Raw genomic sequence first — 26,945 nt, forward strand, 5'->3', positions numbered from 1 at the left:
TTCTACCATAGAATGAATGAATATCTCTTGGATCTCTGAATCAGAATCCTCGTGGTATAAGCTAGATTGATGGCAGCATTCAAGAGAATCCGAAAAGTCTAAACCTTGTCTGTGGTATTTCGAGTAGGATTCAGGGATTGAATGACTGTGACGAGCTTCAAACTCGAGAGTGCTGGGCGTAGTGACAGACGCAAAAGGATAGTAAATCCTATTCCAGTACGATTGAGAACCTGCAGATGATTAGCCGTGCGGTGACAGCGCATTCAGACCCTTTTCACTGGAAGGATGGATGGTAGCCATTGACAACGGTGATCCACCAACTCACAGCTTGCCATAGGAGAACGTGCTTGCGTGAATCAGGAAACAGAGGAAAGCAGAAATTCAGAAGATAAAGCATCTCCAAAACTCCAACATATTCTCCATCAGTGCATACAAGTATAATTTGTGTTCTGCCCTTTTATTCCTTGCAATCAAACTTGATAAGTGAATTATTTTATTGTTTTCCTAACTAAGAGTTACAAGATAACCATAGATTGCTTCAAGCCAACAATCTCCATGGGATCGACCCTTACTCACGTAAGGTATTACTTGGACGACCCAGTGCACTTGCTGGTTAGTGGTACGAGTTGTAAAAAGTGTGATTTACAATTCGTGCACCAAGTTTTTGGCGCCGTTGCCGGGGATTGTTCGAGTTTGAACAACTGACGGTGAATCTTGTTGCTTAGATTAGGAAATTTTTATCTTTTGAGTCAGAGTCTTTTATTTTCTTTTCAAAAATTTTTCAAAAATAATAATTTCTCTATTAAATTTTGTGCCAAACTTTAAGTTTGGTGTTTTCTTGTTGATTCCCCTTTGGTTTTCGAAAATTTTAGTTTGGTTTTCTAAAAATTTTAAGTTTGGTGTTCCTTGGTGTTTTCTCTCCAAAATTTTCAAAAACAAGGAGCATTAGATCTAATAATTTTAAATCTTGTGCTATCTTATTATTTTTCTCTCCCCTCTCTAAATTCAAAAATATCTTTTCTCTCTATTTTAAAGCAAATTTTCGAAATTTACCTTTAAAATTCAGATTTTTATTTCAAAATTTAAAACCTTTTTCAAAAATCATCATATCCTTTTCAAAACTTCCTAACCACTTTCTCTCCCCTCAATTTTTTTCGAAAATTTTCAATCATTTTTATTTATTTTATTTTAATTTATTTCATTTTCGAAATAAATAAATAAATAAATAAATAAAAATAATTTTTTTTATTTTACATCATCTCCCTTTCTCCATCATGGATCTAAGTGGAAATGAACAGTCCAGGAGGACTCTGGGGTCATATGCTAATAGTATCTGCATACCCTCCATTGGAGTCAGTAGCTTTGAGTTAAATCCTCAGCTCATTATCATAGTGCAGCAAAGCTGCTAGTATTCCGGTCTTCCACAGGAAGAACCTACAGAGTTTCTGGCACAGTTTTTACAAATTGCTGACACAGTACATGATAAGGAGGTAGATCAGGATGTCTACAGATTATTACTGTTTCCATTTGCTGTAAAAGACCAAGCCAAGAGGTGGTTAAATAACCAACCTAAGGCTAGCATAAGGACATGGAAACAGCTGACAGAAAAATTCCTGAATCAATATTTTCCTCCAAAACGGATGACACAGCTAAGGCTGGACATCCAAGGCTTTAAACAAGGAGATAATGAATCTCTTTATGATGCCTGGGAGAGATACAGAGAGATGCTACGCAAATGCCCCTCTGAAATGTTTTCAGAGTGGGTTCAGTTAGACATCTTCTATTATGGGCTTACAGAATGAGCTCAGACCTCTCTAGATTACTCAGCTGGTAGATCTATCCACATGAGAAAGACAATTGAAGAGGCTCAAGAGCTCATTGATACAGTTGCTAGAAATCAGCACCTGTACCTAAGCAGTGACCCTTCCATGAAAGAAGAGGCTAAAATAGTAACTGCTGAACTCAGTCCTGCAGAGCAAGCTGCTGAATTCAATCAGCAATTGGATTTTCTAACAAAGCAGTTAGCTGAATTCAAGGATAAACTACAAGAGACAAGGATGGCTAATATAAACATGGAAATACAATTAAAGCAAACAAAGCAGCAGCTGTCAAAACAAATAACAGAAGAATGCCAAACAGTTCAATTAAGAAGTGGGAAAGCACTAAATACCCCACTTCAAGGTAGCAGGAAACCAAGAAATGAGCAAACCACCCAAAATCCATCTGAGGACAGCAAGAGCCCAGGGAAAAATAGTTCTGGCGCTAAAACGCCAGAAGTTGGGTGGCAGGCTGGCGCTGAACGCCCAGACCATGCTCAGGACTGGCGTTCAACGCCAGAAACAAGCAAGGATCTGGCGTTGAACGCCCAAAAGAGGCGCAGTTCTGGCGTTCAAACGCCAGGAACAGATGAGGAGTTGGCGTCTAACGTCACTCCAGCTTCTAACTTTGGCACTCAATTGCCAGTGAGGGATCAGACACACACAAGTGCTGATAACAACCCATCTAAAAAGGCTTCTTCAACCACTTCTGTAGGAAATAAACATACAGCAACTAAGGTTGAGGAATATAAAGCCAAGATACCTTATCCTCAAAAACTCCGCCAAGAGGAGCAGGATAAGCAATTTGCTCGCTTTGCAGATTATCTCAGGACTCTTGAAATAAAGATTCCATTTGCAGAGGCACTTGAGCAAATACCTTCTTATGCCAAGTTCATGAAAGAGATCTTGAGTCATAAGAAGGATTGGAGAGAAACTGAAAGGATGAGTTTAAGTTGAATGCTGTCAAAGCCATGCAGCATCCAGACACATCAAAAGACTGCACGAAAGTTGATCTTATTGACTCTTTGGTAGAAGAGATCAACATGGCTGAGAGTCTTGAATTAGAGTTGGAAGACATCTTTAAGGATGTTCAGCCTGATTTGGAGGATTCAGAGGAAATGAAAGAGCCTCTGAAATTTCCTCTGGAAGAGGAAAAACCTCCTAAACCCGAGCTCAAACCATTACCACCATCCCTGAAATATGCATTTCTGGGAGAAGGTGACACTTTTCCAGTGATCATAAGCTCTGCTTTAAATCCACAGGAAGAGGAAGCACTTATTCAAGTGCTAAGGACACACAAGACATCTCTTGGGTGGTCCATAGGTGACCTTAAGGCCATAAGCCAGCTAGATGCATGCACAAAATCTTATTGAAGGATAATGCTAAACCAGTGGTTCAACCACAGAGGCGGCTAAATCCAGCCATGAAGGAAGTGGTGCAGAAAGAGGTCACCAAATTACTGGAGGCTGGGATTATTTATCCTATTTCTGACAGCCCCTGGGTTAGCCCTGTCCAAGTTGTCCCCAAAAAGGGAGGCATGACAGTGGTTCATAATGAAAAGAATGAACTGGTTCCTACAAGAACAGTTACAGGGTGGCGCATGTGTATTGACTACAGAAGGCTCAATACAGCCACCAGAAAGGATCATTTTCCTTTACCATTCATAGACCAGATGCTAGAAAGACTGGCAGGTCATGATTATTACTGCTTTTTGGATGACTACTCAGGCTATAACCAGATTACAGTAGATCCCAGGATCAAGAGAAAACAGCATTCACATGTCCATCTGGAGTGTTTGCTTATAGAAGGATGCCATTTGGGCTGTGTAATGCGCCTGCAACCTTCCAGAGATGCATGCTCTCTATTTTCTCTGATATGGTGAAAAAATTTTTGGAAGTCTTCATGGATGACTTCTCAGTATATGGAGACTCATTCAGCTCCTGTCTTGATCACCTGAAACTAGTTCTGAAAAGATGCCAAGAGACCAACCTGGTTTTAAACTGGGAAAAATGTCACTTTATGGTGACTGAAGGGATTGTCCTTGGGCATAAAATTTCAAACAAGGGAATAGAAGTGGATCAAGCAAAAATAGAGGTAAATGAAAAATTACCACCACCTGTCAATGTTAAGGCAATCAGAAGCTTTCTGGGGTATGCAGGATTCTATAGGAGGTTTATAAAGGATTTTTCAAAAATCGCAAAACCTCTGAGCAATCTGCTAGCTGCTGACACGCCATTTGTGTTTGACACAGAGTGTCTGCAGGCGTTTGAAACGCTGAAAGCCAAGCTGGTCACAGCACCAGTTATTTCTGCACCAGACTGGACGTTACCATTTGAGCTAATGTGTGATGCCAGTGATCACGCCATTGGTGCAGTGCTGGGGCAGAGGCATGACAAGCTTCTGCACGTCATTTATTATGCTAGCCGCGTTTTAAATGATGCCCAGAAAAATTACACAACCACAGAAAAAGAATTGCTTGCAGTGGTTTATGCCATTGACAAGTTTAGATCATTCTTGGTAGGATCAAAGGTGATTGTGTATACTGACCATGCTACTCTCAAATATCTACTCACAAAGCAGGATTCAAAACCCAGGCTCATAAGATGGGTGTTGCTTCTACAAGAGTTTGATATAGAAATAAGAGACAGAAAAGGGACAGAGAACCAAGTGGCTGATCATCTGTCCCGGATAGAGCCAGTAGAAGGGACGTCCCTCCCCTCTCCTGAGATCTCTGAGACTTTTTTGGATGAGCATTTATTTGCCATTCAGGAAACACCATGGTTTGCAGACATTACAAATTATAAAGCTGCCGACCTTTTCCACCATCATACTCAAACACTTATATTCTGGTGGCTGTTGACTACATATCAAAATGGGTAGAGGCTGTTGCCATACCCACCAATGATACTAAAATAGTGCTGAAGTTCCTCCAGAAATATATCTTCAGCAGGTTTGGGGTCCCTAGAGTACTAATCAGTGATGGGGGCACTCACTTCTGCAACAAACAGCTTTACTCTGCCATGGTCCGGTATAGGATTCGCCACAAGGTGGCGACCCCATATCATCCACAGACTAATGGACAAGCTAAAGTCTCTAACAGAGAGCTAAAAAGAATCCTAGAACAGACTGTAAGTACCCGTAGAAAGGATTGGGCAAGAAGCTTGGATGATGCTCTGTGGGCATACAGAACAGCATTCAAGACTCCTATAGGGACCTCTCCATACCAACTTGTGTATGGTAAGGCATGTCACCTGCCCGTGGAACTGGAACATAAAGCCTACTGGGCAACCATATTCCTAAACTTTGATGCCAAATTAGCTAGAGAAAAAAGATTGCTCCAGCTAAATGAGCTAGAGAAATTCAGATTCACTTCTTTCGAAAATGCCAAGCTTTATAAAGAAAAATAAAAAAAATGGGATGACAGGAAGCTGTCATCCAGAATCTTTGAACCAGGACAAAAGGTTCTGTTGTTTAACTCTAGGCTCAGGCTATTCCCCGGGAAACTGAAGTCCCGATGGAGGGGACCATATGTGATTACAAGTGTATCACCATATGGTTATGTGGAGCTTCAAGATATTGATTCTGATAAGAAGTTCATTGTTAATGGACAGAGAATCAAGCACTATCTTGAAGGCAATGTTGAGCAAGAGTGCTCAAGGATGAAGCTAGATTAAAAGCTCAGCAAGGTCCAGCTAAAGACAATAAAGAAGCGCTTGCTGGGAGGCAACCCAGCCATGGGGCATCACTTCCTCTAAGCATTTTGCCCTATTATTGATTTTATTTGTTTATATAAAGTTCATTGATCCTAAGGTAAAGAGTCAATTGTATAAGTTCACAGGGTTACAGAAGGATTCTGCACGCAAAACAGAGAAAAAGAGCTCACTGGCAAGAAAACACCAGTAAAAGTCTGTTTTGGGCGTTCAACGCCCAACAGAAGCATCCACTGGGCGTTGAACGCCAGTAAGGATAGCCATCTGGGCGTTGAACGCCAGAAAGAAGCTCTTTCTGGGCGTTGAACGCCAGAAAGAAGCTCTTTCTGGGCGTTTAACGCCAGATTTACAGCGTTCTGGGCGTTCAGAAAAATGCCCAGTAACAAAGGACTTCCTGGCGTTCAACGCCAGAAATAAGCAGCAGCTGGGCGTTGACCGCCCAGGAGAAGTAGCATTTGGGCGTTGAACGCCCAAAACATGCAGTGTTTGGGCGTTCAAACGCCAGGATGGTGGGGAGGAAGTAAATTCATTTTTTCTTCATATTTTTCATTTTAATCTTAATTTTCATGTTTCAATTCATGATTTCTTGCATAAACATGTTATAAACCCTGATTTCTAAAATTCCTAATTTCTAAAAACCCTTCTTTAAAAATATTAAATGTATCTTAATCCATAAGCACAAATCCTTTTTTCCAATCCAATTCAACTCTTTTTCAAAATTTTCAAAACATATCTATCTCTTTTCATTCAAAAAATCTTTTCAACTAATCAATATCTTTTTCAAATCTCCATACTATCTTTTTCAAAACTCCAATTTTATCTTTTTCAAATATCTTTCATATCTTTTCAATTTTAAACTATATCTTTTCTTATCATACTTTTTTTTTTAAATCATATCTTCTATCTTATCTTTCCCCCTATTTTCGAAAACCCCCCCTCTCCCTTTAAATATGGGTTCGACCTCCCTCCCCTTCCATCCACAATTGCACCTAGCTCTCCTTCTCTCCCTCTCCTTTCTTCTTTTGCTTGAGGACAAGCAAACCTCTAACTTTGGTGTGCTTATCCGTGATCACTAAGATCATGGCTCCTAAAGGAAAACAACCCACTCCAAGAGGCAAGAAAGAGAGTGTTCCAAAACCACTTTGGAATCAAGGGAAGTTCTTAACTAAAGAACATTTAGACCATTATTACAAAATAATGGGTCTAAGATTAGTGATCCCGGAAGTCAGATTCGATCTGAAAGAAGACGAATATCCAGAGATCCAGGAGCAAATTCGAATCAGGAACTGGGAGATCCTAGCCAATCCTGAAACGAAAGTGGGAAGGAATATGGTCCAGGAGTTCTATGCTAATATGTGGCATACAGACAGGCAAAGACTATCTGGATCTGCTGTCTATGACTATCGGACCTTGGTCAGAGGAAAGATTGTTCATACCCACCCTGACAAGATCAGGGAGATCTTAAAGCTACCTCAGCTGAAAGATGATCCAGACTCCTTCAATAGGAGAATGATGAGAACAGACAAGGGCCTGGATAAGATTCTAGAGGACATATGCATCCCTGGAGCCAGGTGGACCACCAGCACGAAGGGTGTTCCAAATCAACTCAAAAGAGAAGATCTCAAACCAGTCGCCAGAGGATGGCTGGACTTTATTGGCCATTCTCTGCTGCCTACTAGCAACCGTTCTGAAGTCACTATTAGAAGAGCAGTGATGATCTATTGCATCATGATGGGAAAAGAAGTGGAAGTTCATCAACTGATTTCAACTGAATTTTACAAAATTGCAAACAAAAATTCCAAAGATGCCAGGTTGGTTTATCCAAGCTTGATTTCTATGCTCTGCAAGGACGCTGGAGTAAGGATGGGAATAACTGAGTATATCTCAATTGAGCGACCAATCACCAAAGCATCAATGGAAAAACAACAAGCTTGAATGAATGCTTGAACAGTGCATATGTCTTTTGAATTCGATGTTTAAGACTGTTAAATATGTTGGCTCTTGAAAGAATGATGAACATGAGACATGTTATTGATAATCTGAAAAATCATAAAAATGATTCTTGAAGCAAGAAAAAGCAGCAAAGAACAAAAGCTTGTAGAAAAAAAAAAGCAAGCAGAAAAAGCCAAAGCTCTTAAAACCAAAAGGCAAGAGCAAAAAGCCAATAGCCCTTAAAACCAAAAGGCAAGGGTAATAAAAAGGATCCAAGGCTTTGAGCATCAGTGGATAGGAGGGCCTAAAGGAATAAAATCCTGGTCTAAGCGGCTGAACCAAGCTGTCCCTAACCATGTGCTTGTGGCGTGAAAGTGTCAAGTGAAAACTTAAGACTAAGCGGTTAAAGTCAAGGTCCAAAGAAAAAAGAAGAGTGTGCTTAAGAACTCTGGACACCTCTAATTGGGGACTTTAGCAAAGCTGAGTCACAATCTGAAAAGGTTCACCCAATTATGTGTATGTGGCATTTATGTATCCGGTGGTAATACTGGAAAATAAAGTGCTTAGGGCCACGGCCAAGACTCATAAAGTAGCTGTGTTCAAGAATCATCATACTGAAATAGGAGAATCAATGACACTATCTGAATTCTAAGTTCCTATACATGCCAATCACTCTGAGCTTCAATGGATAAAGCGAGATGCCAAAACTGTTCGGAAGCAAAAAGCTACTAGCCCCGCTCATCTAATTAGAATCTGAGCTTCACTCAAAAACTCTGAGATATTATTGTTTCTTAACTCATTTGTATTCTATTTTATTTATCTAGTTGCTTGAGGACAAGCAACAGTTTAAGTTTGGTGTTGTGATGAGCGGGTATTTTATACGCTTTTTGGGGTTTTCATATAGATTTTAGTATATTTTAGTTAGTTTTTAGTTCATTCTCATTAGTTTCTAGGCAAAATTTATATTTCTGGACTTTACTATGAGTTTGTGTGTTTTTCTTTAATTTCAGGTATTTTCTGGATGAAATTGAGGGAGCTGAGCAAAAATCTGATTCAGGCTGGAAAAAGGACTGCTAATGCTGTTGGATTCTGACCTCTCTGCACTCAAAATGGAATTTCTGGAGCTACAAGCGTCCAAATGGCGCGCTTCCAATTGCGTTGGAATGTAGACATCCAGGGCTTTCCAGCAATATATAATAGTCCATACTTTGCTCAAGGATAGATGACATAAACTGGCGTTCAACGCCAGTTCCATGCTGTAGTCTGGCGTCCAGCGCCAGAAACAAGTCAAAAGTTGGAGTTCAACGCTAGAAATGGATCCAAAGCTGGCGTTGAACGCCCAAAACAGCCCTATGCATGTGAGAAGCTTTAGTCTCAGCCCCAGCACACACTAAGTGGGCCCCAGAAGTGGATTTCTGCACCATCTATCATAGTTTACTCCTTTTCTGTAAACCTAGGTTACTAGTTTAGTATTTAAACAACTTTTAGAGATTTATTTTGTATCTCATAACATTTTAGATCTGAACTTTGTACCTTGTGATGGCATGAGTCTCTAAACTCCATTGTTGGGGGTGAGGAGCTCTGCTGTGTCTCGATGAATTAATGCAAGTAATTCTGTTTTCCATTCAAACATGCGTGTTCCTATCTAAGATATCCATTCGCACTTGAATGTGAATATGATGAACGTGACAATCATCATCATTCCCCCACGAACGCGTGCCTGACAACCACTTCCGTTCTACCATAGAATGAATGAATATCTCTTGGATCTCTTAATCAGAATCCTCGTGGTATAAGCTAGATTGATGGCAGCATTCAAGAGAATCCGGAAAGTCCAAACCTTGTCTGTGGTATTCCGAGTAGGATTCAGGGATTGAATGACTGTGAAGAGCTTCAAACTCGAGATTGCTGGGCGTAGTGACAGACGCAAAAGGATAGTAAATCCTATTCCGGTACGATTGAGAACCTGCAGATGATTAGCCGTGTGGTGACAGCGCATTCGGACCCTTTTCACTGGAAGGATGGATGGTAGCCATTGACAACGGTGATCCACCAACTCACAGCTTGCCATAGGAGGACGTGCGTGCGTGAATCAGGAAACAGAGGAAAGCAGAAATTCAAAGATAAAGCATCTCCAAAACTCCAACATATTCTCCATCAATGCATACAAGTATAATTTGTGTTCTGCCCTTTTATTCCTTGCAATCAAACTTGATAAGTGAATTATTTTATTGTTTTTCTGACTAAGAGTTACAAGATAACCATAGATTGCTTCAATCCAACAATCTCCGTGGGATCGACCCTTACTCACGTAAGGTATTACTTGGACGACCCAGTGCACTTGCTGGTTAGTGGTACGAGTTGTAAAAAGTGTGATTTACAATTCGTGCACCAATGGCCACGTTAGAAGCCACGTTAACCTAGTATACGTGGACTCTAACGTGAGAAATAGGGGCACATTGGAACGTTAGTGACAATGGTAAGTGTCACTAACGTTCTCGAACTTTGGCAAGCCTACGTTAAAAGAGCCAAGTTAACTAAGTTAACGTGGACTCTAACGTAGGGAAGGGGGAGACTTCTCAACGTTATTGGGAAAGGCAAGTCCCAATAACGTGTGCAAAGGACAAAGAGGCAACGTTAGTGGCAACGTTTGTGCCACTAATGTTGAAGATAACGTGGCTCTTACTTGGGTGAGAAACGTTAGTGAAAAAGGTGATTGTCACTAACGTTCTCGAACCCATATTTCACTGAATGTTAACACCACTAACGTCCTGAGCTAAAGTCTCTGCCCACTTCACACTTTCTCTCAGCAAGTAAAGCCAAGCCCAATGAAGAAGAGAACGGCTTCAAACTCAAGATCCAATGGCCCATACCCAAGACATGAAGAGCCAACTAGAAGAACAGAAGAGTAGTATATATAAGAGTAGCTTTAAATTAAATTGAGAGTTGGAAATTATAGGGAGCCTCTTGGCATAGAACTACTCTCTGTATTTTACTTTCTCTGCACTTCTAGTTTCATCATGTATTCTCCATCTTTGTTTTCATTTTCCAGAGCTATGAACAACTAAACCCCTTTCATTGGGTTAGGGAGCTCTGTTGTAATTTGATGGATCAATACTAGTTTTCATTATTCTTCTTCTATCTTTTCTCTTGATTTTACTTGAAAGCTTTCGATCTTCATCCAATTGGGTAGTTATCTTGGAAAAGAAGCTATTCAAACTTGGATCTCTTCTGAACCTTGAAAGAGGAATGAAGAGATCATGCTAGAAATTCTTTCTCATGCTGGACCAAATTGGGTTTGGATGTAATGTGACTATAATCCTCTCAACACTTAATTTGGGAAATGCATGTGGTATAATCAGTGACCATACTTCATCTCTTCTCATGAGCAATTGACCAAGGAATTGGCTATTGATCAAGATTTGAGAGATTGAATTACAAGGAATTGTAATTCGATCACTTAAGATTGCCAAGGAGATCAATGAGTGCATTGATTGAGGAAGAGATGAAAATGAAATTGATCCGGAGAATGCAACATCTCCTGAGCCCAATGAACTCCCCATTTCTGATCTTACCTATTCTCTTTAATTTCTGTCATTTACTTTTATGAGCAATTACCCCATTCCCATTTAAGATTCTGCAATTTACTTTCCGTCATTTACATTCAGCTTTTTATTTCTAGCATTTACTTTTCTGTTATTTACTTTCCCGCCATTTAATTTTCTGCAATTCTCAACTCAAATTCTGATTCGCTCAACTAGAACATTCCTCTAATTAAAGTTACTTGATCAATCAATCCCTGTGGGATTCGACCTCACTCTATTGTGAGTTTTTACTTGACGACAAATTCGGTACACTTGCCGAAGGGAAATTTGTTACGAGACAAGTTTTCCGTGCATCAAGAATCTTGCTAAGAATTTGTTCACCACATCTTCCCAAGTTGTCAAGCTCTCCTTTGGAAAAGACTCCAGCCACTTGGCTGCCTTATCCTTGAGTGAGAATGAAAATAAGAGCAGTCTATAGGCGTCAGGATGAACACCATTAGACTTCACTGTGTCACATATTCTTAGGAAGGTGGTTAGATGTTGATTGGGGTCTTCTTGGACACTCCCTCCGAATGAACAGTTGTTCTGAACAAGGGTGATGAGCTGTGGCTTTAGTTCAAAATTGTTGGCATGGATGGTTGGCTTTTGAATGCTACTTCCACAATTTCCTGGGTTTGGATTGATGTAAGAGCCTAAAACTCTTCTATCCTCCCCAGCATGATTTGCTCGACCTCCTCCGCCATGGTTGTGAGCCTCTTCCTCACGATGGTTTTCCATGTTTTCTTCCATATTTGGTTCAAAGTATTCCTCCTCTTCCTCAGCACCAACTACACGTTTTTCTCTTGCTTCCCTCCTTAATCTAAGGAAGGCCCTCTCAGGTTCAGAATCAAAGGAAGTTGAAGCCCCACTTCTTCTCCCTGTCATACAACCAACAAGGCACAAGCAAGGAAAATAAATGCAGAAAGTATTTCTGTCAGAATGACTGTTAGTGTGAGTGATGCAATATATCAAACAGTTAGTGGGTTAGTGAAATGAATGGTAAATAACTAAAACAAAAAAGTAGGGGGAAGGGAAGAAATTAACTAAAACTGAAAGTAAATTACTCAAACAGAAAATTAAATCAAACAAAAATAAAATGCTCAATCTAGTTACCCTCCAATTTAATCAATGTTGATGCACAATCAATCCCCAGCAACGGTGCCATAAACTTGATGCACGGAAAACTTGTCTCAACAAATTTTCTTCGGCAAGTGTACCGAATTTGTCGTCAAGTAAAAACTCACAATAGAGTGAGGTCGAATCCCACAGGGATTGATTGATCAAGCAACTTTAATTAGAGGAATGTTCTAGTTGAGCGAATCAGAATTTGGGTTGAGAATTGCAGAAAATTAAATGGCGGGAAAGTAAATAACAGAAAAGTAAATGCTAGAAATAAAGAGCTGAATGTAGATGACGGAAAGTAAATTGTAGAATCTTAAATGGGAATGGGGTAATTGCTCATAAAAGTAAATGACAGAAATTAAAGAGAATAGGTAAGATCAGAAATGGGGAGTTCATTGGGCTCAGGAGATATTGCATTCTCCGGATCAATTTCATTTTCATCTCTTCCTCAATCAATGCACTCATTAATCTCATTGGCAATCTTAAGTGATCGAATTACAATTCCTTGTAATTCAATCTCTCAAATCTTGATCAATAGCCAATTCCTTGGTCAATTGCTCATGAGAAGAGATGAAGTATGGTCACTGATTTTACCACATGCATTTCCCAAATCAAGTGTTGAGAGGATTATAGTCACATATCCATCCAAACCCAATTTGGTCCAGCATGAGAAAGCATTTCTAGCAAGATCTCTTCATTCCTCTTTCAAGGTTCAGAAGAGATCCAAGTTTGAATAGCTTCTTTTCTAAGATGACTACCCAATTGGATGAAGATCGAAAGATTTCAAGTAAAATCAAGAGAAAAGATAGAAGAAGAATAATGAAAACTAGTATTGATCCATCAAATTACAACAGAGCTCCCTAACCCAATGACTGTGCTAGCCATCTCCAATGTTAGTGACAAAGGTGAATGTCACTAATGTTGGCTCATCATCTCTCCTCCTCACGTTAGCTTCCACGTTAACTAAGTTAACGTGGCTCTTAACGTGGCCACTTATGAGCTTGGTCCAACGTTAGTGACAAAGGTAAGTGTCACTAATGTTCGCTCCATTTCCTTTCCTCCATGTTAGAGTTCACGTTAACTTAGTTAACGTGACTCTTAACGTGGGCAATGATGGCTTCGAGAGCGTTATTGGTGATTACTTTTCTCATTAACTTTGCAAGTTACTCCCATTCCACGTTATGAGTTACGTTAATTAGATTAACGTGGCTGCTAACGTGGTTCTTCCTTGCTTCCTTTGTCCTGAAATCAAGCAATAGAGTGTATCAAAGTTCTAGTCCAAGTCATGGGAAATACAACATCTAATTTGTCATTAAATTCATGCAAAATCCTTATGAAATCATGTAAAGTGCACAATGTATGCTTGAATCAAGATGTAAGTGAATATCTACCCAAAACTAGCTTATTTTCTAAGGAAATGCATGAAACTATCCTAAAAACAGTAAAGAAAAGGTCAGTGAAACTGGCCAAAATGCCCTGGCATTAGGTCACCACATCCATTAGATTGATATGCATTAGGATTAGAATTATACCCATAAGAGACCGGAGGAGGTTGTTGCCAAGAAGGGTGATAAATCCTTTGAGGCTCTCTCCACCTTTGATTGTTCCATCCTTGATGCATGTTACCATTGTAGTTCTCATTTCCTACAACATAATTTGAGCCAAACTCATAGCCAAAGTGAGGATGAGAATTCATAATAGTAAATAAAAACAAAAGCTAACAAAAGTAAGCAACAAAGTCCTAAAGCTAACAAAAACTAACAAATAAGCAAAAGGCAAACATATTCACAATATTTACAATAGCCAATAACAAAGCACCATTGCAACTCCCCGGCAACGACGCCATTTTGATGAGCGAATTGTTGTACCGGTATAGAATTTCACAATTGAAATCTCGTTGCAAGTATAGTTCTACACCAACAAACAATCCTCCCAATCAAAAATTTGGTTGTCACAAGTACAAACCCTAAATAAAAATTAACCGAAGTATTTAGACTCCGGGTCGTCTCACAAGGAATTGCAATGAAGTGTTTAATTATTGGCTATGAGGAACAAAGGGGTTTGGTTTTATAAAAGAGCAAGAAATTAAATGGGCAAGAAAAGTAATTCAAACAAGCAATTAAAGAAAGCAAGTAATAAAGAGAGACATTCATGGCAAGGTTTAAAATCATAGGCTTTCTATCCTAGTCATTAATCATAACAATACTTAACAAGAATTTATCTTATTTCATCATCCCCAATGTTGGAAGAAGGTGTAAGTTATCTTCCATTAGAGAAAGTCAAACAAGACTAGTTAACCTCAATCCAAATGTCCTAATCAACTCACTAATGGAATTAGCAAGAGATTAGAGTCAATGGAAATTATATTAACTAACAACTCTAGATCACCAATCTAAATTGGGTATTAATGACTCAAGATTGCCCAATTACTCTTCCTAAGCCAAGAATGCTCAAAATCTACTCTAAAGCCCAACCAAGCATTTTGTCAAACACTTGGTGGGTACAAATGGAAAGCATGGTAAATGTGCGAGAAATGGTAAAATCTAACAACTATCAATTGCAAGGAAAGTAAATCACAACTCAATTCAACAATTAAAAGAACATCAAACATTAAATTGCATTAAAGAGATCCAAATCCAACATGAGTCCATGAACATAAAAGAAGCATAAAAGTAAAATTAACATAAAAAACTAAGAGAATGAAAGTATAGAAGCAAGAAATCATAAAGGGAATAAGATGAAAAGATGAGATTGAACCTAGATCTAGGAGAGATTAACCTAACCTAATTCTAGAGAGAAGAGAGAGCTTCTCTCTCTAGAAACTAACCTACATGATGCTATAATACCAAACAATTGCTCCCCCCTTGCCCAAGCTTGAATTCTTCATGAAATAGCATTAGAAATGAGTTGGATTGGGCCCAAAATGAGCTGCAAAATCGCTGGCCACAATTTCACTTTAGTGAACCACGTGCTCCATCGGCGCGTGCGCGTCATGTACCCGTACGCGCCCCTATACATCAGGCAACTATGAAAAATTTTATATTATTTGGAAGCCCTAGATTTTAGCTTTCCAACGCAACTGGAACCGCCTCATTTGGACCTCTGTAGCTCAAGTTATGGTCGATTGAGTGCGAAGAGGTCAGGCTTGACAGCTTTGCGGTTCCTTCATTTTTTCATGAGTTCTCCCACTTTGCATACTTTTCTCCTCACTTCTTCCATCCAATACTTGCCTTATGAACTTGAAATCACTCAACAAATATATCAAGGCATCGAATGGAATTAAAGTGAGTTAAATTTAGCTATTTTAAGGCCTAAAAAGCATGTTTTCACACTTAAGCACAAATTTAGGGAGAATTACAAAATCATGCTATTTCATTGGATAAATGTGAGAAAAGGTGATAAAATCCCCCAAAATAAGCACAAGATAAACCATAAAATCGGAGTTTATCAAGATGCTTGATTAATAAAAGTTGACATGTGAGTATGTGACCAGTTACAATTTTTTTGCTTGATTACATAATACTAATAATTGATGAAAGGAAGTAGACACATCTAATTGGATACTTATGCTAAAGGAAACTATTTGATTATGTGATCCTTCTTTCACTAATCACTGTGGATAGTATAATAGGTGCCTTATTGACTCATTTTTAGTTGTATTTGTAATACTGTTATCTTTTTCTTTATTTCCTTTTTCAATTATAAAAAAAACCTTTATAATTTAAATTGTTCATTCACTAAATAACATTCTCCTAATATTTCTTCAACAGTTATAGAGGAGTATTGGGTCCATTCTTTGAAAGATTGACAAGGATCTTAAATCCAGTTGCAGATTTAAAAGGAAAGATGGAGATGTCACATCAAATCCAGGAATATGAATGTCTTGTGAATAAACTTAAGGTATATGATAAAGTCCAATCAAGGAAGCAATCTATGTAAATTGATCAGTATAAAAGCAAGAAACAACACTTGTGCCATTATGCAACATATCACCTTTTGAATGTTGAGATTGGAAATTTATGTGGTATCTTGACTTTGTTTACTAGGAAGAATTGCAAGTGAAAAAGTTCAAGGCCAAAGAGGAAGCAAAGGACTTAACTCAATAAATGGCTGAGTTACGGGACCAACTTACAAATTTGCTTGAAGAAGAATGTAAGCGTGGAGCTTGTATTGAACAGGCATCTCTGCAAAAAGTTACTGAGTCAGAGGCACATGTATGAACATGAAAGCTAAAATTAGAGTATAGTTTCAAGAAGAGATTATAACTATGTATGTAACAGTAAAATTAGAGTATAGTTTTAAGAAGAGATTGTAACTATGTATGTAATAGTAAAATTAAGAGTAAAATTGGTAATTGCTAAGTCTTTTACCTTGTCCTGCCCTGTAGAGCTAGAGAATATAGATGCTAGAGCAAAGGGTATGCTGTAAGTAATATGTGACACATGCACAATAATTAAGAATGTTAGCTTATATATGAATATAAGCTATATATGAATATAAAAATATATTAAAACCATTTAAGTTTTCTAAAATAGAACATTCTTATTAAGATACATATGCTTTTGTTATAATAATTTATCTTGAGGTTTCTTTCAATAGCATTTATTAGAGGTCAGCATCACTTTCAACCATTATACTGAGCATTACTCTAGCTTCCTACTACATACTTTGCTTATTTCTTTGGTTTAATTTTATAGTTTTGGAATGAATGCGATTTTAGATGTAAATTCTCCCCTATGTGCCACTTACCTTGCTTAATATAATCTTGGATTAAAAATTATATCATTTGATTCATAAGAAAGCCAATAACAAATCATAATACTAACTTTGATGCAGATGTGTTAAGTATCTAAGGAAAGTAGGAAATCACACCTTAAAAGCTAGCTGATAAGGGAGAAGAACCACTCTCCTTATATACAACATCAAGCATCCCATACTACTTGATGTGGTACTTTGAGCACCCCATAATACCCAAGTCCCTAACAATACACCCCCGCTAGAGAGCTGACGTCCACGGCGGCTTCACTATATCGACACTGACCCAATGTTAGCCACTTTGCTACCGGCTATCAGTATTCGGTATTCACCTTAAGTCAGCCTATAGGTAGCCCTTTCCATAGCGCCGACAACCATGCTCTAATACCATTGTTAAGTATCTAAGGAAAGTGGGAAACCACTCTCATTATATACAATATCAAGCATCCCATACTATCCTATGTAGGACTTTGAGCACCCCATAATACCCAAGTCCCTAACAAGATGCTATATAAAGTTTGATTGGAGATCTGTGCAAAGAATGAACGAAGATTCAATGCTAGAACTAGGTCTAGAAATTAAATCAACAGAAGCATAAAGTTTCTAAACTTTTTCTTTAGTTGTTTTTTGTTGTTCTATTTCCTTTGAACAAGAAGCACCATGGAAAAAGGTTAACTTATGCTCTACAAAATTTGAATGAATTAAGTAACTCAACTTAGATTATTAGCAAGTTATTACCTGCTGCTGGGTCTAAAATCAGTGACACATGAGGATTGAAAGAAAAGGGCATTTCTGAAGCTAATTTTAGTTTTATTTTTTATTTTTTTTCCAATTGACAAGAAATTAATTAAAATACTAATAGCTCAAAATCTAACAGATGATATAGTTTTCCATTTAGTCTATTGCCTTTACTATGGAAATTATTCTAAATTGAATTATATTGGCACTTACAAAATTGCCATTTGTTGTAGGTATGATCATTGAAAATCACTGCATTTTTTTAAAGCACCCATTAGAATTGCGACGGTTCTAAACCACCTCCATTTTTTTTAAAAACCAGTAAAAGAAATAGCGATGGTTTTACAATCGTCGCAAAATCAATGATCCAATTAGCGACAGTTATACCAGCGGTTGTTGGAAACCGCCACGAAAACAATTGCCCGCGCCACTAACCAGGGCTATTCACCCAACCGCCAGAATTGGTTTTTGCGGCGGTTTAAAACCGCCACAAATCACAGAAAAAACCGCCGTTAATCTCCGCTCTTCTTATAGTGTCTTAATATAGCAGATTAAAATTTGAAAAACATTTAAATTGGTCTCTAAAAAATTTCGGATGAGACGTTTTAGTCTCAAACAAATTTTTTATTTTTAAAAATTATTAAAAATTATTATCATTAGATAGATTGGTCCCTTATCATTTTGAAGGGGACTAATTTGCTTTAATGATATTTTTGAAAACTTAATTGTCTTATAATAAAATTTAATAGGGACTTCTTTGTTCAATACACACATTTAAAATTTTATTGAAAGCGAAAAAGTAACCAATTTGTCTAACGAAAATAATTAGTGAGGACTTCTAGTAAATAAAAATTTGTTAGACATCAAAATGTTTAATTTGAATTTTTAATGGACCAATTTAGGTGTTCACTCTTTAAATTTGGAAAACAATATATTCAATGTTATCGATAACTTGGCCGTTAGTTTAATTTAAACATTAAATTTGTATTTTTAATTATTACCAACGCCAATGTTGTCATTAATGATAAAAATAAGTTTTTAATTTTACAAAATTATTTAACTGATAGCCAAGAAGTGTTAATAAAATATGGGTTGAAAATTAGATATGAAACCATAATTGACAGACATTTATTTTCGTCATGATCGTCGACTAGTAGTCAATAATCACAAATTTTCTGACAGTAAATAAAGATGGGATTCCTACTTAAATTAGATCCACCTCTAATCCATAATAAATAAGGTATGAGTTGATGAAATAGTATTTCACATTATAATATGTACACATAACTCAACTCTGCTAAAAAATCTACATCGAATAAAGCTAAATTTGGATTAGTTTTCCATAGTCAGAGTACCTACTAACAAGTAAATCACAAATTTGTGATTCATATTGATGAACTTGTTTTTTTTTTCTTTTTTTTTTTTCCTTTCAAAATAGCTTGTGATTTGCATTGTATACTAATTAATCTTAGAGAATAGTATTTGGTGGCAAAGAGGGCCACAATTGAATATATCCCAAGTCTAATTCTGATTCTAATTGATCGGGTTCTGGTGGCCTTGTCACAAGATCTAAATCAAATACATCATTTGATGGGTCCATTATTATTTCTTGTTGATGAGCCTTGTTGTTTGACCCTTTTGTTGTTGCTTCACCTACCACTGTTCCAAGCACATTCTCAAATTCATGGGACCACATCATCATCATCATGGCTTCATCATCATCTTGATGAACAAGATTTGGTGGTGATGTTTGGCATTGGGGAGGAGGAGGAGATGCCTCATTTGATGATAGGAATGATTCAATATTATCTAACATCTTCCAAAAATCACAATCTTCTTTTGTCTCCAAATTATTGTTGTTTGGCTTATCAACCTCTTCCAATGTAACATCAACATCATAGGGTCCAACACAGTTCAATAATGTTGGAGACACCAATTGTTGTTGATCTTCATCATGCTTCTTGTTTTCAAGAGAAGAAGATAATGATGTTGATGATGATGAATTTGATGACCCTTTTGTCTCTTCAGTAATACCAACTACTTCTTGTAATAACTTTCCACCTGAATCTTGATCATCATCATCAATTTGGGAAATATGGTCATTCGTTTCATTGCAAGGATTGTTGTTGTTAGTTTTTGGTGTTTCATTTGAGAAAAATGATTCAGACGAAGATGAAGAGGGTGAAGTCACTGATGATTCAATCTTAGATCCATCATTTGCATTATCTGCCCTTGAATCTGAAGATTTTGCAGCAGTTAATCTCTTCTTCAAGTGGGTGTTCCACACATTTTTTATCTCGTTGTCTGTTCGACCAGGCAAACGGGATGCAATCTTGGACCATCTGAACAAAACAGGATACATATATAATCATAGCAAGTCTTAAAAATCAACATTACACAACCAACATTTAAGATAAAGCAAAGAACATTAAAAACTCAAAAATATGAATCTTCTAATTTCTACTAAAAAACACATCCAAAATAAAAATCCAATAAAAATTCATTTTTTAATAGGTTTCATATTATATTTGTCTGACAATTTATTAGGTTTAATTACTCTTTTAATCTCTATAGTTTCACCAAATTTTCAATTAAATTCTTATAATTTTTTTTAATTAGGTCCTTATACTACTTTTAATTTTATAATTAGGTCATTTTCATATCAAAACCGTTAAAATTAACAGAATATTTCTTCTAAAATACATAAGTCAAAAGATCTAATTAGGTTTTTAATTATGAATGCTTTCAATTTGCAAAAAAACATTCAGTTAACTCTAATATTTTTTGCATCAGAAATGACCTAATTATAAAATTAAAAACAGTGTAAAAATCCAATTCAATTGAAAAAAAAGTAAAAAAATCTAATTAAAAAATTAATAAAACTATAAAAACTAATAAAATAATTAAATTAATTTATTATAGTATTAGCTAAAATTATCTGCTATAGTTAATTAGCTAGCATTACTCGTATAATCACTTGCATTCTGTGATGTCCCTAAAATTAAGAAAATAAACCAAAATACAATGCAAAGTGAGAGTATATATTGACTAGGTATCGACTACCATTTGAATATATTCAAATATGATATGATAACAAACTTAGATACATGTTACATTTATACCAAAAATTAATCATTATGTAATGCTTATAAAAATGTTTGATTATATTTCACTAAAAAAATTTGATTGTCCTATTATAGTGAATTTGGTTATACATTTATTTAAGATTTGATTATTTTTAATAATTGATTAAACTGTTAGAAAAATACAAAATACTATGTATAAATATAGTAATATTATATAAATAGAAATATTTTTGAAAAAAATAATTCCATTATATAGTTACATATATATTCTTTTTTGAAATAAAAAGTTAGACACAACAAGGTGGAACATCAACGTCTCAACAGAAAAGTATTAAACAGATAAAATAAACTAATTTTTAATTATCTTCGACAAAAACTATCGACAACCCAAAAGATCAAATATCACTCCACTTTTTGTTACATATATATTATATTAAGAATTAATGTTCTTTAATGGATAAGCAAATATTTTTGAAATCACGTTTCTAAACGTGTTTGCTAATGTGCCGTACCAACAAAAAAATTGCTATGAGAAATCAAGTAGCAGGTGGCTGGTTTTGTTTTTTCTTTTGGTTTTAGTTACGACAAATTAAAACTCGCCACTTTTCTAATAGCATTAAATTTGAGTTTTAGGAAATAGAGATAAATACTGCTTTGATACTAAATATAAACCATAATAAATAATAAAAAAAGATTTAAGACGATTTTAATTTTGACTTCAAATTTTAGTGATAAAAAATACTTATCCCATAAATAATTGTAAAAGGTTAATTTTTATTAGAAAAGACAACAACAGTCTCCTAAATATTGGAATGACAAAAATAAGTAAAATATGTTGAATTAAATAAGTTTTTAATTTCTATAAATTGTATGCATGTCTTTTGGTTTTTCTTCTTATAAATTTAATCTATTATTTTATTTTAAATCCATAAAATTTTGTTAAATAATAATGTGACTAGTTAAATCTTAACATAGTAAAATATATATTATGTCAGTATATTATCTATCATATTAGTATTTAGTAAATTAATTAAGAAGAAAATTAAAATTTACAATTTAAATTATTGTAGTAAAAAAAAAGAGAGAATATTTTACGAATAAAATATTTATTTAAAACTGAAAATTGGAAACACAAGAAGAAGAACACTACTCACTTGTTCCCCATGGCTTTATGAAGCTTTATTATGGTTTCCTCTTCCTCTGCTGTAAAATTGCCTCTCTTAACATCTGGCCTCAAATAATTGATCCATCTCAAACGGCAACTTTTCCCACATCGCATCAGCCCTTAATAACATGCAAGTACTAAGTGTGAGCAACTACTATTTTTTTTAACAATTTACAGAGTTTGAAATTAAATACATTATTGTTCAAATTTAATTTGTGGCAGACTGGTATGGAAGGCATGGAGATTGCATGTTCCTTTATATCTAAAGATACATAGAAAATTGTTTTTAAAACATCTATATCATTCATTCTTTTGCATGTTGACACCAAGTATTTTATTATTGCAAGTGTAATCCCCTCTTTAAGATTTCTTTATTAAGTGTCCCCATTACACACTCACTTTAATGTTTAAAGATTGTCAGTATAAACAAAAATTGATTAATAAACTCAAATTATAAACCTCTAAGCAAATATGGGAAAAATATACCATTTGAGTTATAACTTGTTAGCAACGAATAATATTATTATACCTCTTATTAATCAAATGAATTTATAAATTTTAAAGAGATAAAAAACATAAAAACATTCATTTTATATAAAATTAGGATACTAAGAAGATATATAATATTAATTATGGTAAAAAATGAAAACTGCTACCTGGCTAGTTTCTAGGGGAGAACATCACAAGAAATTAATAATCAATAGATATCCAAAATATTAAACCTCATCTTTGAAACGGATGTAGCAATTGAAATTAAAGATTTTCTGCTAATACAATAAAGGCATTCCCATATAAGGACAAGTATTTTATGGTAATTAGAATTTTGATTTAATTTTTAAAATCATTTAATATTATAATTTTAAATAAATAAGTCAATTCTATAAAATATCTACTAAATAGAACAATTTTACAAAACTAGAAAGAAACAGCCACCGATTTCTGCCAAACTCTGCTTTGTTTTTACTCTATACATTTTTTATTTTAGTTGTAATTATATAAATGTAAAAGAATTAATTTCTAATTAGCTATCATATGAAAGGACATAGCAAATATTTATGAAAATTTTGATTGTCACATTATAGGAAAATTAATTATTTTATTATAACAAATTTAATTATTATACCGTAAGAATTTTAATTATTATAATAGTTTTATTTTATTAAAAATATGTAAAGTAAAACATATAAATATATCTAAATTTGCAATAGCAGAGTCGATGGCTAATGTTTTGTATTCATAGGATATTTTGTTTTTTATTTATCAGTCAATTCTTTAATTAACTAATAGATCAGAGGAAAGAAAATATGATAATCCACAACAGAAGTAAGGTACCGAAAAATTGTCAATGAAATTAAACATAGGAAACAGAATTTCAGGGTGAAACAATAATGCAAATGCAGAAACTTAAATGCGTGTGACTTTCAACATCAAAGCTGAGGATTCCAAACCGAAAAAGGAAAATTCCAATGACCTAAAACTGATGGAGGCTGATCGAAAATATTAGAGTTTTCATAGTTCTAAACATTAAGTACAAAAGAGAGAAAGAAAAAGACTGAATATGGAAAATAAGAGTAGCAAAAACTAGAGCACAGTGACTGCGTGCGTACGTGTGCGCGTAAGCACATACCTGCTTGTTTCGGAAGGGCACGCCAGTTTTCATGGCCATGTTTCTGAATGAAAGCTATAAGCTTAAGATCCTCAGCAGGGCTCCAAGGTCCCTTCTTCACTTGAGACTTATCACAGCATGGTGCTCTTCCTTTCCCCATTTTTGTTCTCAAGATATATCTCTCTTATCACACCTCCACCAACACTCTTATATATTTATATGAATATATATGATATGTTTTATGGATTAGTTCAAATTTAATGTGCCTCACTCATATATTGGTATACCTATATATATATATATACCATGATACTAAGATGAGGGAGAAGGCTATTTATATAGGCAATGGACCAACAAGAGTCATGCCACAAATTAGTATGCTGAGATTGAGTGATACAATGATACAAATTAAATGCAAATATAATAATAAATAGAATAATATCTAGGATTATTACTATTATCTCTACCATGCATATATTGTAAAATAAGTTTCCATTTCTAAAATTCTAATGAAAACTTCTTCATCTAATATAACTTACCTTAAAAGGTGTCCGCCACATTAGATTTGTTATTATTTGAGTTTAATTTTAATATATTAATAATATAAAATTTTATACATAATTATTTAGTTATTTTTTTTAAATAATTATTTATGTAATAAATATAAAAAATAATTATTTTTTATATTTATTACATAAATAATTATTTAAAAAAAATAACTAAATAATTATGTATAAAATTTTATATTATTAATATATTAAAATTAAATTATATTAATATTTTTTTTTTGGAGGTATTTTACAATACGCACGGTACAAGTGGGACTGTTACGTTACTGTATACATGCTGTTTCTGAAACGTGATGTCAGTTTCCATTCTTTGTGATGTCAACATACTCTCAATTATAATTTGGTTGATCTTTCAATTATGAAATACAGACACATCTTTGAGTTATTGTATTTTTGTATTAGATATATTTTACACACAATATTTATTTTACATTCGTTTGATATATGTATTTTGTCTATTTAATTGTGTTTTTATAAAAAATAAAAAATATTTTTTCAGATATATGTAAAATTTATCTAAATAAAAAATAAAAAACACAAATACATCTCTCTAATAAACTTTAACAGACCCATCCGAAGAGTGAAGATTTACAATATCTATTCATTATTATTAGGGAAAGTATGAGGAGCCAATAGAATATTTATACAATGTGTACAATGGAAGTTTAGAGAGTATTAGAGATATAATTATTAGTGTTATTTTTTTTCATCAGTTGAAACTTTTGGAATGAGTAGTATCATGCATGATATTAGAGCGCTAAATCCGAAAGGTCAAGAGTTCGAGTCTTGGTGAACCCCAAAATTAGTTTATATTTTTGAGAAGATGTTTATTATCACTAGTACTCGGATGGTTATTCTAGATAGTATGGGAGATGTTCATTTTGTAACTCAATAGCCCATTATACACATTGTATAAATAGTCTATTATCTCCCTAGCGGGATCCTTATTATTAATGTCCAAGCAATAATATCCATGACTTTTTTTTCTTCTCCTCAAAATAGGCTTATATTATATTTTAATTGTGATGGTCAGATAAGCATTAATTACGCGTATATAGTATTTATTTATGGGCAATTTTATGTTCTTACGTTTATTTACTGACTAAAACTCTAAAGTGATTAATGAAATTGGTATCGTACTTTAAAATAATATTTGAAAATTAAATTGTATCAAATGTATTTTTGAGATTGATAAACATGATTTATATTAGTTATGGACTCGCTTTCTGTTAACAATTTGTTGTCGTGACTCAATGATATAAACCTTTGGTAATATATAAGACTGTGTTTGATATAGAGTACTGAGATTAGAGACCAAAATTCAGTACTATAGTTGGTGGTTAGAGAATGTAACTAAAATTTTAGTTTTGTAACATATAATTTTAATTTCTTCGGTACTAATATTTTTGAAAACAGAGAATAAAATTTTAATAATACTTTTTTTTTAAAAAATACCTGACGTCGAGACGTCGTTTGGATCACTAATCTTGACGAGATTAACAAACCTATTATGGTGAAAATAGCCAAAAACTTACTTTGATTGGCTAAGTCAAGGATGCACCTCTTATTCTTAAAGAATCTAGAAGAAAATAATACACAACTTATTTAATATATAACTCAATCAACTCAACATGAACAAAAATGGTACATATGTATATTTATACTAGTAGGAGAGGGAGAACCTTCATGACTCGAGCGACGTGGGACTAACTCATAATACAATATAATAATATATGTTAAACTAGATTACTTTAATTAACGACACAAATGTAAAGATATATGCTCCTGCATCATTCTCCCTAGGTTGGAAAGAGCTCCTGCATTATCCTCCTTGGATTGAAAAAGGCTCATCTTGTATTGGCGAAAGATTCCATTGGTGAATGCATTTGGTCTTGAAAGATGTAAAAAGGCATAGCTCAGCTTGATTCTTTTGACCATCTACATGTTGTAACAGAATTAATACGATCTTCTTGCCATCTTTAATAAATGAGTATGTATTTTTGAAACCATCATGAATAGCTCGACGATCATATTGCCAAAGACGTCCTAATAATAATAATAATCTGTGAATGTAGAGAGCTAAATAACGATTGCATAATGGAATTTAGATTTATTTGATAGGCTTATTAACCGTGTTTGTTAGAGTATGGTGGTAATTAAAATTGAGTTTATTGATATATTTTTACTGATAATACTTCATATTAGAATATTTGCTAATTTTTGTTTAGTCTGTAGAGGAAAAGCTTTATCCTAGCGAAAAGAAGATGCTCAGCTCCGCACAGATTCATATGGGCTACTGAGGAGTAAGCAATGATCTTCTTAAAATCGATCTGTCTTGAAGTGGTCAAGGAAGTATATATTATAGCAATCGCTTCCGGAACCCTCCAAAAAGAAAGAGATTCTACTTGAGCTATTCTCGTTCTAACGATTCCTGTCCTTCCCGTAACACGCCTTCTTGCTTTCTCCTTTGAAGGCAATCCTCCCCCTCGGGTTTCTCCCGGTGCCATTTATTTGTCCGCTGAACTGGTATTAGTGATTGGTCTTTCCTGATGAATGGGTGTGAATATCTTTAGTGCTATAAATAATTTAATTATGCATTATTGCTAAATTAATTAATAGTGTATCACATTAGAATACTTGATTGAAAGCCAATTAATAAATTGATAATTAAATAATAATTTTAAGGTGATTTTAAGGGATTAAATTAGATTTCAAATTTATACAATATACCCTAAATTTGATTAAAATTACCCAAACCCCAATTTACCTAAAAATCTCTAATTTCACATTCGCCCCAAATTTAACCCTAACCTTAAAATCCCAAAACACACACAAACACCCTAACCCTAAACCCTCCAAGC

General features: G+C 34.9%; 1 protein-coding gene and 2 long non-coding RNA genes across 3 annotated transcripts in view; 1 reads left to right on the forward strand and 2 right to left on the reverse strand.

Annotated features, from left to right (window-relative positions):
- On the forward strand, positions 815–17,160 carry LOC110265513. The gene is made up of 3 exons (XR_002351658.1): positions 815–825; positions 7,269–7,276; positions 17,065–17,160. It is a non-coding gene; the product is annotated as an uncharacterized LOC110265513 (long non-coding RNA).
- LOC107611924 (transcription factor MYB58) lies at positions 18,888–23,900 on the reverse strand. The gene is made up of 3 exons (XM_016313793.2): positions 23,537–23,900; positions 21,899–22,028; positions 18,888–20,000 (listed from the first exon to the last, which is right to left on the reverse strand). Exons 1-3 carry the CDS (start codon positions 23,673–23,675, stop codon positions 19,127–19,129), a joined length of 1,143 nt encoding a protein of 380 aa, XP_016169279.1. The 5' UTR covers positions 23,676–23,900; the 3' UTR covers positions 18,888–19,126.
- The window catches only part of LOC107611925, an 18,732-nt gene continuing 16,697 nt past the window's right edge, over positions 24,911–26,945 (reverse strand). The window contains exon 3 of the long non-coding RNA XR_001613522.2: positions 24,911–25,027. This is a non-coding gene — a long non-coding RNA (uncharacterized LOC107611925). The remainder of the gene's footprint in view (positions 25,028–26,945) is intronic.

Source organism: Arachis ipaensis, chromosome B08 (assembly GCF_000816755.2).
Source record: "Arachis ipaensis cultivar K30076 chromosome B08, Araip1.1, whole genome shotgun sequence".
NCBI lineage: Eukaryota > Viridiplantae > Streptophyta > Magnoliopsida > Fabales > Fabaceae > Arachis > Arachis ipaensis.

Excerpts from the sequence above, each read along its gene's own strand:
- LOC107611924 (XM_016313793.2), bottom strand. The coding sequence starts at position 23,675 with ATGGGGAAAGGAAGAGCACCATGCTGTGATAAGTCTCAAGTGAAGAAG. Across the intron at positions 22,029-23,536 it reads TGCCCTTCCGAAACAAGCAG|GGCTGATGCGATGTGGGAAA; the intron begins GTATGTGCTTAC and ends CATGTTATTAAG. Across the intron at positions 20,001-21,898 it reads CATAAAGCCATGGGGAACAA|ATGGTCCAAGATTGCATCCC; the intron begins GTGAGTAGTGTT and ends TGTTTTGTTCAG.